Genomic DNA, 17713 nt, shown 5'->3' with positions numbered 1-17713 from the left:
GTACGGAGAATATGATTATTAATAAAATTAATTTTCATTTTCCCTTGACCCATGGTTGTAGCAACTCAGATTGAAGATTGGTATCTAATGTAGCCAAATGTGTTTGTTGTGGTGATGTGACTACATGAACGTTGACGAGTTGGGTTTATCAAAGATTCAAGGTAGCAGGTTAACTACATAGCTACTACCTAGGTACTGCAATTCTGTCTTTTCTCGGCACATGTCACATTTGCTTGCCCTCAATGGCGTGCCAAAAAGATTGGATGATTAAATAGCTGCAGATACCCTTGCCGGCGGGAAGAACTCCGATGGGGTTGGGCTCATTAGCACATGTGATTGTACCTGAGCATTGGTGGACGCCCCGCGAGGCAGTTTTTGTAGCCCCGCATTGGCTGCTGAAGAAAAAAAAAAATCTGAAGGGTTCAGGTTTGAGGCTGAAGAGGGATGGAAGCAGAAGTTGGTGGAGAATTGGGTGCCTGACGGATTATACCTGATCTCGGGTATGCAGTTGAGTTGGGCAATGATGGTGTAGCCAAACTCAATGAGCCTTGAATCGAGCCACCGAGACTGGTTCATCCACTCTTGAGTTGCACTACGGAGCATGTATGTATGTATGTACATGTAAGTATCCTGTCGGCCATTTGCAGCTCATGACTAGCCGTGGCCCGTTATAATATCTCCTTGCTGATCCTTATCAATACGATGGAGAGAGAAAAAGAGACTTGCCCCAGATTGGCTCTGATCTAGCGATCCACTAGACACATCAGCTGTGACGACGAGGCCGCGCGATGGCAGAGGCTTGGAGGCTCTGCTGAGCTCAGCTAACCCGCCACGAGAGCCCATGATTGGCGGGTGGCGAACAAGGTTGGCGAGGCTGAGCTCGTTAGGCTGCTTGTTGATTTGTGAGCTGTGCCTTGGCGACGAGATGGTGGGCAACCTTTTCGAGGGGGCGGCGTTTATTTTTGGCGAACTCTTTGTAATGGAGGAGGGTATCATCGCATGTGTACGAGTAGTACTTGGTAGCGCCCTTTCAGTACAAAGTAATACTTGTAGGTGCTGTCAAGTTCGGGAACGGGAATATATGCAGAGACGGTGTGCTGACGACGGCTGGAATCAGAGCTGGCGATGTCGCGCAAAGGCTTGGAATGCATGATTAGTAGTGCCGCTTATGCATTATCCGGGTGGACTAGCAAGGGGAAGCAGAGAGAGGTCTTTTGATATGTACTCCGTACTGTACCTAAGATAATAAGGGACCAGATGAAAAGAGCTCACAATGCCGTAGTGTAATAGGTAGTACCAGATATGTCCCCCCCCCCTGAACTTGTGCTCTCCTCTCTCTCTCGTCTAATCCTCCCGTCCATGTGGCCCATCTTCTTATCGACGTCACTGCTTCCCGTCACCGCGGCAATGGCCAATAAAGCCCTTGGTGGGGTGCTGCCAGCCAGTAGGATCCCGCTAAACGCCCTGGAGTCTGCCTCCCCAAGCCCCTACAAGACACTAAAACCCCCACTAGCGCCTCTGAAACCGACAGCTGGTCCAAGGGTCATCTGGCGGATTGAGGCCAGGGGAGGAGTTTTGGCCCACGGCCCTGGTCTCCGAGAAGCTTCAGTGAAACTGCTACTTCATCACTTTGAAACCGCCGTTTGATCTTTTTCTCATCCTCTTCCCCCTTCGATTTGGCCGCCCAGACCTGTACAGTACGTACCCGACCGGCTTTGGAAGAGGTCACTGAAGACGCTACTGTGCTTTAGGCGCAGACTGTCCTTGTTGATACGCCAATATCGGAGTTGCGATCGTCGGCCTGGCCTGGGAACCGCGAGAGAGCAACAACCAGTACTGTACCTTGCATGCTCCAAGCTGCCATTGGCGAGCTTCCTCGACGACTGTCCTTGATCGCCTAGCCGAGAACCGTTCGGGTGCGCACAGGCCTCCCGCGTGTCTCGTTCTCTCTCGCGCGCTCTCGATCTGCATCAGACGAAGACGCAAAGCTGTTGCTGCGCCGCAATACCACTTCGTACTTCATACGAACCTACAGCACTACTGTAGAATCTTTGCATTGTTGGCGGCACTTGGCAGCCCTGCTGTACGAGTATCTGCCGTTAACCACAAGCAGAAACTAAGGCGACTCCAAAAATACATACACGCCTCACTTCCCCTCGTCCATTCCAGGCGCCACCAGGGGCAACGCGGAGGGATCAAAGACGCTCGCCCTTGAATCGACTCGACTTGCGAGCACTGTCGACTCTCCTCAGCCAACCACTCGCCATTGACCGTCTCGTCATCCTTTACACATCACACCGACCATGTCGTATCATCACCTAGGTATGTGCTTGCAATCTCCAATTTCCCCTTCTGACGGGCCTTGGCTTCACCCCCCCTGCCCGCTTAATCTCGAACACCCACTTTTGCCCACATCGTCTCTACGACGCATTGCTCCCTGTTGCGACATCTTCATCATTGCGATGCGTTGCTCGACCTTCTGGGCTAGCCTCTCCCCACGTTCCCTGGGCTGCGGCATCTTACCCGTGGTCATATACGTATACAGATAGGCCCGTAGCGCGCCTTGTTGCGCCTCATTTCCAACCATCTTTCTTCTCAATCTTTTGCTGCCGCTGCTCTACTCTATTCTGCTCTGCTTCTTCTCTCGATCCCCTCTCCGCAATCTAACCAATTCTCTCTGCAGACCACTACGACGACGATCAACATCATCAGATGGATCCCCGGGGTAACCCGTACAGGACTCCGTCGCCTGGACACCCGCTTCAGCAGGGATACCAGCTCGATGAGAATCCGTACGGCCATCACCCTCAGAACGCCCAGATGCCTGATATTGGGCGACTGGCCAGTCCGAGTGATCAGCTACACATCAACCCCGCTGTAAGTGCCCGACGGAGTCATTTCCCACAAGCAATTGGAGAGTTGTCGCGGCTGACTAGACCTTCCCTTAGCACTCCGTCGATGCTCTATCCTCCTACAACAACAGCCAGCACCCCTCAGATTACGCATTGAACCCAGAGGCCCATCACGATGCCTACTACAACGCTCCATATGAGCCGCACCCGCAGGAAGGCCAAGGCTATGACCAGCACCAATCATACGACCAGCCCGGCTACGATCAACAGGGCTATGACCAGCAGGGCTACGATTATGACGACCGGCGGCCGATGCTCTCCCACCAGAATACCGAAACCCCCCTCAACCAATTCGAAGATAACCCCCGGCCTGTTACGCCTACAGGTGGCATCAAAAGGTGGAAAACGGTAAAGCAGGTGCTCCTGTACCGCGGTAACCTGGTGCTTGATTGTCCTGTGCCTCCGGTTATGCTACGCGAGAACCCCCACGGCGAACGTGACGAGTTCACACACATGCGCTACTCGGCCGCGACCTGTGACCCCAAGGACTTCTACGACGAAAACTTTACCCTGCGCCAAAAGCTCTTCAGCAAGCCACGCCACACTGAGCTTTTCATCGTTGTCACCATGTACAACGAGGATGACGTCCTATTTGCGCGAACCATGGTGGGTGTTTTCAAGAACATTGAATATATGTGCAACCGGCCCAACAGCAAGACGTGGGGCAAGGACGCTTGGAAAAAGATTGTCGTCTGCATTGTCAGCGATGGTCGCGCCAAGATCAATCCCCGAACGAGAGCCGTGTTGGCAGGTCTCGGAGTCTATCAGGAGGGAATCGCCAAGCAGCAGGTCAACGGAAAAGATGTGACTGCCCACATCTACGAATACACCACCCAGACACACCTGCAGCTAAACAAGGATGTTGTCTCACTGGTCCACCGCCGACAGCCTGTTCAGCTGCTTTTCTGCCTCAAAGAGAAGAACGGGAAAAAGATCAACTCTCACAGATGGTTCTTCCAGGCGTTTGGCCGCGTACTGGACCCCAACATTTGCGTCCTCATCGACGCTGGCACGAGGCCTGGTGGTAGTTCCATCTATCACCTCTGGAAGGCGTTTGATTTGGAACCCATGTGCGGAGGTGCCTGTGGTGAGATCAAGGCCATGTTGGGCACTGGTGGCAAGAACTTGCTCAATCCTCTCGTCGCGACACAAAATTTCGAATACAAGATGAGCAATATTCTGGACAAGCCCCTGGAATCAGCCTTTGGCTTCATTTCTGTGTTGCCTGGTGCCTTCTCAGCTTATCGATATGTCGCCTTGCAGAACGACAAGAACGGCCAGGGCCCTCTCGAAAAGTACTTCCTGGGTGAAACGCTGCACGGTGGCGGTAAAGCAGGCCTCTTCGAGTCTAACATGTACTTGGCCGAAGATCGTATTCTCTGCTTTGAGCTGGTTACCAAGCGGAACTGCCATTGGATCCTGCAGTATGTCAAGTCTGCCACCGGTGAGACTGATGTGCCCGACACGGTGACAGAATTGGTTCTCCAACGACGTCGTTGGCTCAACGGTTCCTTCTTTGCTGCCATTTATGCCATTGCTCACTTCCACGACTTCTTCCGCTCCGACCATTCCTTCTTCCGAAAGATTGCATTCTTCATTGAGTTCGTGTTCAACACCATCAACATGATCTTTGCTTGGTTTGCGATTGGCAACTTCTTCCTGGTTTTCAAGATTCTGACGACGAGTTTGGGCTCGGACACTCTTCTGGGCAAGACGGGTGAAATCCTGGGTGTTGTGTTTGAATGGCTCTATGGCGTTTGTCTAATCACCTGCTTTGTCTTGTCTTTGGGCAATCGGCCGGCAGGGTCTGGTAAGCTTTATTCGGCCATGGTCTGGTTCTGGGCGATTATTATGATGTAAGCTGAGACCCCTTATCTCGTCTTGTGTATCCTTGTTCTAACGTGTTTCGTTTAGCTACCTGTTGTTTGCAGCTGTTTTCATCGCCGTCAAGGCCATTATCGCGGATCTCAACGACGGAGATGGATTTAACATTAGCCAACTGTTTAAGAATCAGGTTTTCTACACGCTCATTGTTTCCGTCATGTCGACTTACGGTATCTGGCTCATTGCATCCCTCCTCATGTTTGACCCGTGGCACATGATTACTTCTTTCATTCAGTATATGCTCCTGACACCAACCTTTACCAACGTTCTCAACGTCTACGCCTTTTGCAACACCCACGACGTGTCTTGGGGTACCAAGGGTGATGACAAGGTGGAGAAGCTGCCGTCCGTCAACACCAAAGATGGCGAGGGCAAAACAGACCTTCCCGACGAGGGTGATTTGAATGCGCAGTACCAGCGAGAAGTCGCGCTCTTCAGCGTAAAGTTCAAGGAAGAAAAGAAGGAACCTACGCCGGCGCAGCTGCAGGAGAAGCAGATGGACTACTACCGAGGTGTGCGTACCGGTGTCGTGCTCATCTGGATGATTACAAACTTTGCGCTCGCGGCCGTGGTCTTGAGCTCGGCTGGCCTGGAGAGGATCACGCCAGGTAATGGGCAGGATCCAGAGGCGCAGCAGACGGAGCGGTCCAACATTTACATGGCTGTTGTTCTGTGGAGTGTTGCTGCACTGAGTAGTTTCAAGTTCCTCGGAGCTATGTGGTTCCTCATCGTCAGACTCTTTAGAGGCGTCTAAGAGCTAAGGGGAAAGTTGACGAAGAAAAGAAGAAAAAGGAACAGTTAAAAAAAAAACAAAGAGTTATATGACACCAAAGTGGCCATGAGAGAAAGAGTTTATTTAAGTTTCTGGATTATACCCCCTTTTTATTCTCCAAGTTGGGAGGGCCACCTGAAGAACGGGCCAAAACGGAAAAAGGGCTTTTATGCATGTATACAACAACAACTTTCCCACGCTGTTTTTATGTTTTTATGTTTTTGTTTTCGAGGTTTTTGTGACTTTGTAAAAGGGGGTCTGAAGCTTCTCTTTCATTCATATTTCTTCACTGTATACATACATTTACGGCCTTGTGGTAACGTGATGGGCGTCCTTTGAATGAGTGAGGTGTGGCTTGGCGTTTTCTTTCCAACCCCCCTTTCTTTGATGTTATTTGGTTGGGAATTCGTTTAGATAGCAGATATCTTAGAATACGTTTGAATGATGATGATGCTTTGTGGTTTCAAGTTTAAGGGTGTTCTTACATTGATTGTTCGTGTGATCTGGAAGTCAAGCTACAGGAGCATTCAGATAACATCACAATGAGCTACTTCATTTACTTCTCATCATATCCATTGACGAGTTCTTATTATACTCATTCATATTCATGCCACGTAGTAATACATAAAAGGGGTCCAGTCTACCATCTCGACTTGCCCGAGTATCCAGGGTATTAATAACCCACACACAACCCCCTGCATTTAAAACAGCCACGAAATGTAGCGATCGTAAAACTTGTTCCAGCCCTGCCTAGTAGCACGCTTGGCCTCCTGCTCCTCAAGGTACTCATTCTCCTGAGCATCAATAATCTCCTTTCCAGTGTAAAAGTCCGCCTCGTGGGCCGGAACACCCTTGCTCTTGGTGACGAGCATGTGGCCAAAGAGAAGGATGATGTAGAGCGGGATTCCAAGGTATCCAGTGATGAAGTTCTTGTAGTCAAACTTGCGGGCAGGGGTGTGGACGAAGACGTCGAAGTTCTTGGTCAAGGCAATGAGGATCGTGAAGAACAAGCAGGCGACGGTACCCCAGAAGCCCTGAGGAGCGACATAGGGCATGGCGCTGTCGGGGATGTTTTGGGCGCGACGAGCACGGAGGAAGAAGAGGTAGGTGACGAGGATGGAAATCCAGGTCAGGATACCGAAGATGGTGACAAGGTTGACAAAGTAGCCAAAGACCTAATATCAATCGTGTTAGTTAATAAATTGCGTCTTCATTGGCCAGGAATGACTCGAAAAAGAAACATACCACTGTGCTGGCGGTGGAAGCATTCATAAACGCCAGGCAGGCAATCGCTGCGCAAAGGAAAAGCGCAGGGTAGGGAACACCACGGCTGTTGGTTCGCTTGAAGATGGCAGGAGCAGCGTCATCGGAGGCAAGGCCATAAAGAGTTCGGCTGGCAATGTACAAGTCAGAGTTGGAGGCGGAAAAGACAAAGACCAAGATGCAGCCGTTGATAATGTGCGGCAGGACCTTGACGCCGGCGATGGTGGCTGCGACGACGAAAGGGGAAGCGTTGGCGCCGGTGGTCTGCTTGTTGGCGAAAGTGAGCTCCTTGCTGTTGTAGGGAACAATCATGCCGACAAGGAAGACGCTGAGGCAGTAGAAGAAGAGGATTCGGAAGAAGGTGAGCTTGATGGCTGTAATTACACACGTCAGTTCTTGTCTCATGGCAAGGAGTCACATCACACGTACCCTTGGGGATGCTTCGTCGGGGGTTCTGAGCTTCACCGGCGGTGACACCGACCAGTTCGGTTCCGAGGTACGCAAAAGTAGCATTGACCATGACAGACCAAAAGCCAAGGAACTTGCCCAAAGAGCCCGTCTGATATAGTTCGGCAAAGGCACCGGGGTTGTGCCAGTATCGGAAGCCGGGAGCATCGCCGTTGGGACCGCCACCGCAGGCAATGCACAAGGAGAAGATTATGATGCCGACGATGATGATGACTTTGAAAGAGGAAAGCCAGAATTCCAGTTCGCCAAAGAGTTCAATTCCTAGGTAGTTCTACATAGTGTTAGCATATGCGATGGATTCAGGAAGAGAAGCAATAAAGGGACATACCACAACAAGAATTGTGACCAGGAAGATAGCAATGAAGACACCCGGATTGACCTTGTCTCGTGGACACCAGTACTGAATGACCAAGGCGGCAGCCGTCAACTGGTTCGGAGTGGTAATGATGTACTTGAACCAATATCTTGAATCGCCGTTAGCAAGCCCACAAACTGTCGCATATAAAAAACCACGACCCGAAACTTACGTCCAACCAAGAGCGAATCCAAGAGACGGGTGGCAGTATCGCGTCGCGTAGCCTGTAAATCCAGCACTCATAGGCAGCCAAGCGGCCATTTCTCCCAGAGATGCCATGACACCGTAGACGAGAATTCCAACGAAACAGTACGAGATGAGCAGCGAGCCGGGGCCGGCCTGGGCGAGAGCCTTTCCGGTACCAATGATGAGACCAGTGCCGAGCGCACCACCAATGGCAATCATGGAAATATGGCGCGCCTTGAGACCGCGGTGCAGAGACGTCTCGGGCGAAGTCTCCAGACCACGGATGCGGACATTCTCATAGTTACCGATTCTCGCGCTGCTTTTCTCGACATCGTTGCCGTAGCCAGTCGGGTTAGGACGGTAAGCGTAGAGCCCGTCGTCGTCACTCATGGCGGCGAGATGCCCGGAGGACTTTGCCTTGAAAGTAGGGAGAAGACGGGGATGAAAAGGGTGCTCTACACCACTAGGCGACGAATGTCTCAAACGGAACAGAGACGCGCCAGACCGTCGAAATCGTAAAGATACGATAAGGGACGACGGGTAGATGAAGAGATGGCAAGGAGGAGAGGTGGCGGACTAAAAAAGAAAAAGAAAAGCTGTCTTACGGAGGAGGCAGCTTCTCTGGGCTATAAATGTTTGCCCTACTTGCCAGCCTTGGAGCTGCTGGGATGGCATCCATCCCGGCCTGTACTTTTATGGAGTCTGAGACTTTGTGCCTGTCACGCCGTTGGGTTCAGTTACATGCCGCAACCAGACCTGAGGTGCAACTGTACGAGTGCATGTTCGGGTGAGGTAGACAGACATGGGATCCCCGAGGCTAAGCACGCACCAAGACGTGGAGATGGGCCTCTCCATGTCCTTAGCCGTGCTGCGTATCTCGACTCCTCCACGGTCAGCCTATCACCGCACTGGGTCTCGAGTAAGAACCAGCAAAAAGCCCGAACCTGGGGCCTCAGCAGTGGAGAAGCAAGCTGAGAGAGGCAAGGAACATGGCCTCATGGTCTGCACGGACCGGGGCGAGGTCTCTGAGGCTAGGCCAGCAGATTGAGATTGGGGAAAGATGCTCCTTCTGGGCAGTTGGTGTGACCGCATTTTCCCGCAGCTTCTGGCGCGTCTGCCAAGGGAGCTAGCTGCCATATTAGCTCAATGAATGGCCATCAATACCTAATTGTATGTTATTAGCAGGCTGAGGCTTTCTTGGTATGGATCCGGTGCTTCGTTGGAGAAAATCGGGGACCGACAATCACACCTCGCTGGGGAGGCGGATGCTCGTGGTTGTGTGGGGTTGCGATGATCCCTGTATTTTTGTCTCTTTCTTCTCTTTACAGCATCCCACTTACATCCATCAGAGCTGATTATCTGCAGGCAAGAATCTCTAGTCGACTCCTTAGACAGGCTTGGCGGTGTTGGTTCAGGACATGTTCCTCATCTTGGTCGTGATGTTTTGACTCGTGCGCCCTCCCCCCTGTTCTCCAGCCAGAAACATTAAGTAGATGGAGGCTGTACTGAGTATTCGTATGACAAACGCCATGACATTGGATCCTGGCAGAATACGGCAGACTGCTTGTAGCACGACAAGGCTTCTGCAAGCCTCGTTTGCTTGCATGGCGGATGGCCGACCAGTGTGCCTACTCGCCTCACTCGGGGCCAGCTAGTCTCGTCACAAGCGAACCGTCGCCTAGCGATGGGCACAGAGGGGAACGTGAGCCGATGACATTTCGGAGGAACCCTAATAGCGCGTGTACTCGTAGTTTGCCACAAGACTGGGGTCATAGCGTTTCTGGTTGTAGCAGAGTTGAGATATCGTGTTATCTTGCCCCGCTTGTACCACGGCGGTTGGCAGTTTATTTGCTCGGCTGACGCTGTCAATCAACAATACGAGTACTCCGTACAGTACAGTAGATGGTAGCTGATCTCGCTATAAGCAGTCAATGTCTCAAGTCCTCAGCCTCACTCATCCTGCGTCTCCTCGGGCTCGTCTCGGTGTCTCATCCATAGTGCCAACATAATAGGTAGCAAGGGGAGTTCTGGTATGGGGAATGAGCCCCAGAGGTACCGGCATGAGCGAGTGAATATTAGCAGACGGCCTCTCTGAATAGATAGCCCGGCCCATTCATCAGGCGATCCAAGACATCGACGAGAAACGCTGGTGCCTAGGCAAGTGATTGTTGGTTGACTTGGTGGCGGAGAAAAAGGACGAAAATGATAAGCGGCCGAGAAGCTAGAAAACGCCACACGTTGATTCGAAGCAAATGGCGCGGAAGAGTTCTAGAAGGGCGAGCTAGCAAGAATAAGCACCGCGCTTGGGGCATTTAGAGCCTGGGGAGGCGGATTTTCACTGTAAGTCGGGGGCGTTTAGTGGTCAGTGGTAGCGAGGGTCCGGCACCTGATTCTGGGCGCCGACGAGCACAGATGGGTTGTTATCTTACTGCTTACCTTATCTTTATCCTTATCTTTAGTCGGCAACCTTACTTTTTCTCTCCTGTCAGGATTAACATCCATACTTGTACATTGACGATGGCAGATAACAACTTCCCAGCTTCAAACAACTTCACATCCACCTGTCGAACAAACCACCTCCGCCTCCAGTCAGTCAACAACTCTCAACAACACCTCCATTCTCGCGACGACCCCCTCCCTCTCCTCCTCCTCTCTCCTCCTCTCTCCAAATGCCCGCACTAGTCAGGCATCGTCCGCTTTTGTGGGCTTCCTGGTTCTAGGTTATCTTAAGGTTGTTAGACCCGCCACACCACACGGCTTCTGATTTTCCCATTTGTCGGCATCCAGGGATAAGCATTCCGACCTGCCTATTTCGGGCCTTGACGTGATTTACCCCAGTCCTTAGGTCAAGGGCCAGCCGGTGGCACGTTCCTATGCATAAATGGAAAGGAGCGGATAAAATGAAGCAGCTTGCGCAGTTGGGAGGTTGGGATCGATCTCGCTGTCATTCGGTTCGCCCTGGCCGAGGCTTTCCTCCAGGTGCAACGTGGTTGCGTGGCTACACGATGCAAGATCAACAAAAAAAAACATACAAAACAGACCAGAAGTCTGGCGTTTTGAGCCTCATCCTCTCTCGGCCCCTCGGCCAGTACGAGAAGCGTCAAGCGTATCTTGGCTCCCGCAGCCACAGACGCGCCCTTACGCCTTTCCATCTACAAATATCGCCATCGGCTAGTCGCTTGTAGATGACATGCGTTGGTTCCGGTAGCCGTGGAAAACCCGTTTGAATGCCTCTCATGACAAGCATCGTCGCCAAAGACCATACAATATCTGAGTGACCACAGGCGCAAAATCTCCACGTGCGGTATAATTCGTGTCTGTTCCCGGATCAATACAAGTCCTTTCTGGGGTGCTTGAATGTCTACGCCGTCATATTCTCCTAGTGCAAACCCGACATTTGCGCGTTTACTGATACCTTTTTTTCTCCGCCATTATCAGTTTGTGGGAACGCTCCCGGAGCACAGGCATGAAAGGAGGCCGGATCGGGTGAATGAGCAATGAAGTCTTCTCTTTTTCTTTATTTTATCAAATCACACCGTCTTTTCTCCACGTCTGGATGTCGAGCGGGGATACCGCCAAGGCTCTTATCACTTCTCCAACATGGGCATCGAGACTATTCCTGTGGCATCGTATCAGCGTAGTAACACTTAGTCACGCCAAAAGCAGAGATCAACGTCTGGATCTTGGCATAAGCTTCTAGAACTTGCACCAACCCTGTGCTTTGCACTGCCTTGACCAGCCCTGGATTGGGCCTGCTCAGGAGAGGCGCGTGCGACTCCGGCGACGCAATCTCAGATGCTACACAAAATCTCCCAGAAACCGCCTAGCAGCAGCGTATCTGCATAGGTAGGATTTCGCACTGGTACCTGCTGTTGGGCCATGGTCGATCACTTTGTTAACGTGTTTTGCATAGACGGCCAGCCCGCTCTCCTGCAGACTAGAGTCGATTGCGGGAGAGCCAAATGCGACGCTGCATCTTTACTTTATTCACCATGTTGGGTCTAGCAAACCTAGGTTGCCAAAGGCCGGGACATCGCTCCACAGACGCGAATCCTCGGAATACACCGTGTACTACGGCTTCTATCGGGACCTCGGGGCTTGTCTTGATTGCCTGGCTCAGCTCACGGACCAAGTGAGCACTGCCATCTTTTGGTGTCTCTCCTCGGGCCTAAATTTGGCAAAGAGGCACATGAGCGTGTCTCGAAGTGGGTGTCTTTTCACCGTAGCTGCTTGACTGCCTTGGGATGCGACGGCGGTGTTACGATGATGAGTAGATCCTTTTGATTCTGTGTTTACACTCACCTACACACTCGTACACACGTCTATCAGTAGTCACACGTTGTATTAGTCTATATAGCCGCATGTAGATGTGTGCACCGTGGCTTCACCGAACCCCTAGTAGCCTCATGACCAATTCCTGTAGGATCTAGCGCTACTACCATGAGTAGTATAATTGCTGCCGAGGTACTCCATAGAAGCGGCAGACCTTTGACTTGTGTTGGACCAGAACGTCAGTTTGCTACATTCTTTTTTTAACCTCTCCACCAGCCTTTCGCTAATAAGGGGGTATTTGTCTGTGGATACTGCAGGAGGCATACTCTCGTCTCGAAGCACACATGTCCAAGGAGAGTCTCTTCAGCTAGGAATATGTTGATGATCTTTGAGTGAAAGCTCAGCCAAAAAGAGAAACAAAACGGTAGGATGCCAAACATATGAACGCTCTCATAATGATCGAATCTATACACATCTAGCCTCCAAAACTACCACTACGCCCTCAGCAAGTCGTCCAAAACTTTGCCTATAGCCAACACCTTCTCCTCTTCTAACCTCCCTCCAACAATCTGTACCCCAACCGGAAGCCCCATTTCAGCCATCTCCTCTTTGCGATCCCTCCAAACGCTACCAATCCACTCATCCGCCTCATTTCGTGGAGCGTAGTCCCACTGCGCAGCACAATCAGCACCCTCAACTTTACCCCCGGGAAGAGCCAGCGCCACATAATCGAGCAAGTTCCAGACTTTGGTGTAGCCCGTCCACCGGGTTGCTTGGTGAGGGACTGCTGAGTGAGGCATAACTGGCATCAGTATCGCATCCACAGTCCTGCCCGTCGTGGGCGACTTGACGGTTGTCCACTTTTCGAGATGGGCTTGTCGTAGGTTGGCCTTGCGCTTGTTGAGCTGCCAGTAGTCGTGCAGGGAGATGGCCTCACCGGCGTTGACGAGACTTTCTATCGCGGGAATATAGGGCTCGCCTCCCGCCTCGACATCACGGCGAATGTCTTGTCCGCCATCGACGGTAAAGAACTCGTCCATCAATTCAATGGTTTCAGCGTGGAGATCCAGTGGCCATTCAATGACTTCATGGCCTGCGGCTCTTAGAGCTGCTGCTGCCTGTTGCAATGCTCTGGTAACTGGTGGGTGAGGTCTTACCATGCCGTCATCAAGGAAAAGACCGATTGTCAACTTCTTGGTGGAATATTCTTCGTACATGGATTGTCGCCATGCAACGGGGGAAACATAGTAGTCGCTCTGCCAAGGCTCGCGGAGAATGATTTCCTTCATTGCATGCTGGATGGTGGAGAGCGAGCGAGCAAGAGGACCGACGGATGACGGCGAATGTTCTTGGCCAACTGTCGAGACAAGACATCCCCGGTGCGGTAATCTGGAGTTCTGCGACGTGTTAGCCGTCTTTTGTACCACTGGAAGAAGCATCTTCGTGGACATACGCTGCATCTAAGACCGTAGACACCCATCATGTGGCTTGGAATGCGAACGCTTCCGCCAATGTCTGTTCCCCATCCCAAGATGCTGCCATTCATGTATAATGCCGCGGCTTCACCACCAGTTGAGCCACCTGGAGTGTAATCTGCATTCATGGGGTTTGTAGTCAGTCCATAAAGCGGGTTGTCTGTCTCTCCCCACTGTCTGTTGTTAGAAACATCGCTCTACAATTTCCTTTCGCTATCGTTTGTTAACTTGATATATCGCTTACCATGATACTCTGAGGGACGTTTGTCTTGGCTATGGTAACTGCGCCCATTGATCGCAGCATTTTGACTAGAACGGCATCTTCAGAAGCAGGTTTGAGCGCCCTCACGGTGTATCCAAGTGTGGTATCATAGCCTTTGATATTAAACTGGTCTTTAAGCGTCATTGGGACTCCGTGGAAGGGGCCAATAGGTTTCCCGTTGACTCGAAGGTACTCATCCAGCCTTTTAGCGTCTTGAATAGCTTCGGAGAATAACATCTCTGTGAGGCTGTGTCACTGGAGAATTAGCTGTTTGTTATCCAATTCCATTAAAGCAGCAAGTTCAGTAAGAGGGGGCTTGCCAGTTCGTCTGTTCTCAACAAGGTTAGATATCTGTAGCACACCCTTGACACAAGTCATACAAATTCACCTTTTTATGAGCTTCAATAGCTCTGCAGTTGCCACAATGTCAGTAAAGCCAATGGGAATCTGCATGTATGAGGACGCCACCTTGTAATATATGCCCTTGTCACATCTTCACTCTTCAGTTCTCCTGTAGCCAGCAGCCTCGAAAGAAGAACGGTGTCGTCGATTGCGGTGATTTTCTCTGTCAAGGCCGGATCTTGATCAGCGATGAAGGCGTCGATGTTTGACTGCCTTTGCTGCTGCTTTGCTGCGACGGTCTGTCGCCAGTCATGTTGTGCGCTCATCGTGTGGTTACTGAGTCAATTGTTGCTGTACGTGCTCGGAATAGCCTCAACACTCAATCTCTCTACCCAGACGCCTTTCGTAGATTCTAACCGCCTCAAAGATTATGCACTCAGCAAAGGCAACTAACTCGACTCCATTATTGCTCGGTCTTATGCTGATTAATTTGTCGTTAGCATGCTGTCCGTCACGGAACCGGCTTCGGGGGTTCTCCGCTAACGGAATCTTCCGTGGATGTGAACGGCGGCAACCCGGTCATGCATGAGAAGGAAGTAGCCGATTCCGTGATAATAAAACTGCCGGTCATTGCCTTGTGTCTTTATTGTAGACTGCTTTTGTAAACGATTTTGAGCATATTTGCTTCGAGGGAACAAACTGGTACCCAAGTAGAAGTCGGTTCCATTAGCGCATGGCCAAAATGCTTGTAGACAGCTTATTACAGCAGACGAAGATATGTATCAAGGATTTAATAATCTAGACTTTAACACAATAAACCTGAAAACCATAGAATTTATGGACATGTCTATATACATCACGAACTTTACACAGTAGCGCTTCGATATCCAACAATTAGTAGATGCCATCGAAGTTGTCAGTTCAGTATGGAGTATATTCCGCAATTAAATCCAAGCTCAGTGCAAACAATCCAGGTACTGCAAGTTACCACCAGACGCGAATCACATTGAAAAGTCTACCAAGTCAAGAAACGTTAATGTAATGGCGTGCTAGCCTCTATCAGCATTTCCTTGGATTTGCTCAATTTACTGTATGTTATGATTCGTTTCGGAGCACTTCTAGTTACAAACTAGAAGTGCACAGTGGAAAGTTTTAGCGATTGCCTCTTTGGAAACGAATTTGGCGACGTAAGCGACCCTAGCTAGTCCGTCAACAAGGCTGGACCTTTCCCACAAAGCTTTCATTAAACATGCCGGGCGTCAACCGGATCCAATAAGACTCTTGTAACAGAACTTTTGAAGTACCTATGCTGGTATTGCTAGTAATTAAGTGTTGAGCGGAAATACAAGAGAGAGTATGGACCTGCTTGTCGTGATGGACTTGATTGAGTGGATGCTCAATGTTGAACCTCGTGTTTACCAAGTATATATGTCTGCAACTTTGGGGATCAATCCTTGCTTGTTCAACTATCTATCCATCTTGAGCTCGCTGATTCCAACTATTCTATGCCTCCTTTCATCTGCATCGCTACATAAAACCACAGCTTCTGTCAACAACCCGGAGAAGAAACACTTATCAGGTTCGCGTTGAACTTCTTTATGCCATGAAAGATGACGACCAGGAGCAAGAACAGGAAAAAGAATTTACTATTGTGGAATATACGGACGCAAGGTTACCTTCTGACCCGGCCATCCGCAATGTGATCAGACGGCATGCTATGCGTAATGTCGCAGAAACACGACGGCAAAGAGACAATTACGGCAGACACAGCCCAAAAAATCCTCCTACATTGACCTTTGAAGCAATCCCAAAAGCTTCAAGCTCTACTCAACCCTCTTCCTCAGAAGCAGTATCTGCTGGTCATGTTGATGCACCAGCCAAGGCTATTGCTCCCATCACATGGAAATATCTAGCCGGCCCCACGGCTCCATTGCCAATGAGCACTCCAGAGGCCACTATTGCGGAGAACTTTGCAATTTTGCATCTGGTAGAGTCTCTTTCTGGACTTCACCTCGGTGTCAATGCTCAAGCATCTTCTATCCCGAGACTTGGGTTGCACAAATTGCAGCTTCCTCAAAGCAAAACGCTACTATCCTTTATTCCATCTCGATACGGACACGTCACGCCGTTGACTTGTGCAGTGGACTGCCTTGTAGCCCGCGTTCGGCAGATTACGCTCAAAGATGATGGATTCTCGGAAGACCGGTGCTTAGAAGTTTTGCATCTATACGACAAGGCGTTAAAGGCTCTTCAAGAAGCTATCAATGATGATGAGGAGCGGAAGACGCCAGAAACACTCTGCGCGGCAGAATTACTGGGATTCTTTGAGGTATTGAGGACATTACGGTTCAATCGTTGATATCGGATGCCCTTTACTGACATATCATTTCAGCTTTTGGATGGCAAGTCAAGGGCAGCGCATTCTTGGACACGGCATGCTGCGGGCGTGGCTCAACTTATACAACATCAGGGAGCTGATCACTTCCGGACAGACTTTGAGTTGGCATTGATTGCGGCCTACGTTGGCCCACTTGTAAGTGCCTATTGTGCATCGCTGACACTTTAAACTCGCTCTGACAACGTACCCCTATTCAAGGTACACGAAGCGTTTCTTAATCACAGGATGTGTTTTTTTAGTAGAGGATGGATGGAAAAGAGTGATACGAGAGGCAATATGTGGTAACTCATCCAGCTCAATGGATGATAGCAATACCGTGCTCTCTCTATGGTCGCATCTTATAGAGGGGCCGAATCTCTTCAAGAAGGTTGCCCAGATGGTCCTATCCCAAAACCCAGTTCCACCCGAAGCTATCCAAAGTGTTGAAGAAGGTCTCATGGCTGATTTGCAAGAGATACATGGATGGTTGGGCATGGAGTACGACATACACAATACCAATGATCCCCCACAAGGTACAAACGGTAATTTCCTTACATGGCATATCAACTTCAGACAGTCCATCGTCAGCCTATAACAACAAAGATACGCCAGCTGGCCAATCTTTCAAGGAGCATGCATCACATCCTGGCTCATGAGAGCACGCCTTTTCACGGCACTATCGCCTTATCGGTTCCGTGACCTGGAGACTGTGAGCCAAAAGTTCGCCTAACGACATCAAGAGCTGGAGGATGAATGCGAGTTCTCTGGTAAACGAAGGCTTGCTGGGCGGCTTGTTCATGTGGCAGACTGTCTGTGCGGGGAGAGTGAATTACAAAACGAATGCAATCTGGACCGAGGGCTGGTCTATTGGGGCTCATGGACGGGATCGAAAACTAGGGGGTATGATTGAGAGGGAGAAGTTTGAGGCGTGGTGTGAGGCGATTGGGATAGATGTTTGTCGAGAGGGGTGAAGACGAGACTTGAATACATGGCGGCATTCATATCAGTTTTATGTGTAAAGGGGATAGACAAGATTATACATAATACTACATCTCGATTATATCATTTCGCGTAATATATGAAGAGTTTGAAGATTGATGTTGTCCCAGAACTGTTTTTGGCCTGAACTGGGATTCCAATGCATT

The 17713-nt window shown here is 50.4% G+C and overlaps 4 protein-coding genes across 4 annotated transcripts; 2 read left to right on the top strand and 2 right to left on the bottom strand.

Annotated features, from left to right (window-relative positions):
- Nucleotides 1-2712: 2712 nt before the first annotated feature.
- Nucleotides 2713-5550, top strand: TRIVIDRAFT_32080 (glycosyltransferase family 2 protein; the record flags this gene model as incomplete). Its single annotated transcript, XM_014104388.1, has 3 exons — nucleotides 2713-2877; nucleotides 2949-4768; nucleotides 4827-5550. 3 exons carry the CDS (start codon nucleotides 2713-2715, stop codon nucleotides 5548-5550), a joined length of 2709 nt encoding a protein of 902 aa, XP_013959863.1.
- A 605-nt stretch (nucleotides 5551-6155) lies between these two features.
- On the bottom strand, nucleotides 6156-8380 carry TRIVIDRAFT_85436 (uncharacterized protein; the record flags this gene model as incomplete). The annotated part of the gene is made up of 5 exons (XM_014104387.1): nucleotides 6156-6743; nucleotides 6814-7205; nucleotides 7261-7570; nucleotides 7628-7763; nucleotides 7827-8380. The coding sequence occupies 5 exons, from the start codon at nucleotides 8228-8230 to the stop codon at nucleotides 6270-6272; spliced, it is 1716 nt and encodes a 571-aa protein (XP_013959862.1).
- A 4226-nt stretch (nucleotides 8381-12606) lies between these two features.
- On the bottom strand, nucleotides 12607-14517 carry TRIVIDRAFT_62326 (uncharacterized protein; the record flags this gene model as incomplete). The annotated part of the gene is made up of 4 exons (XM_014104386.1): nucleotides 12607-13509; nucleotides 13566-13760; nucleotides 13832-14096; nucleotides 14318-14517. 4 exons carry the CDS (start codon nucleotides 14515-14517, stop codon nucleotides 12607-12609), a joined length of 1563 nt encoding a protein of 520 aa, XP_013959861.1.
- Nucleotides 14518-15794: 1277 nt separating this feature from the next.
- Nucleotides 15795-17163, top strand: TRIVIDRAFT_198604 (uncharacterized protein; the record flags this gene model as incomplete). Its single annotated transcript, XM_014104385.1, has 3 exons — nucleotides 15795-16520; nucleotides 16584-16724; nucleotides 16936-17163. The coding sequence occupies 3 exons, from the start codon at nucleotides 15795-15797 to the stop codon at nucleotides 17161-17163; spliced, it is 1095 nt and encodes a 364-aa protein (XP_013959860.1).
- Between the last annotated feature and the right edge of the window lie 550 nt (nucleotides 17164-17713).

Source organism: Trichoderma virens (assembly GCF_000170995.1).
Source record: "Trichoderma virens Gv29-8 chromosome Unknown TRIVIscaffold_3, whole genome shotgun sequence".
Taxonomy (NCBI): domain Eukaryota; kingdom Fungi; phylum Ascomycota; class Sordariomycetes; order Hypocreales; family Hypocreaceae; genus Trichoderma; species Trichoderma virens.
This window is presented reverse-complemented; position numbering and strand designations above follow the sequence as displayed.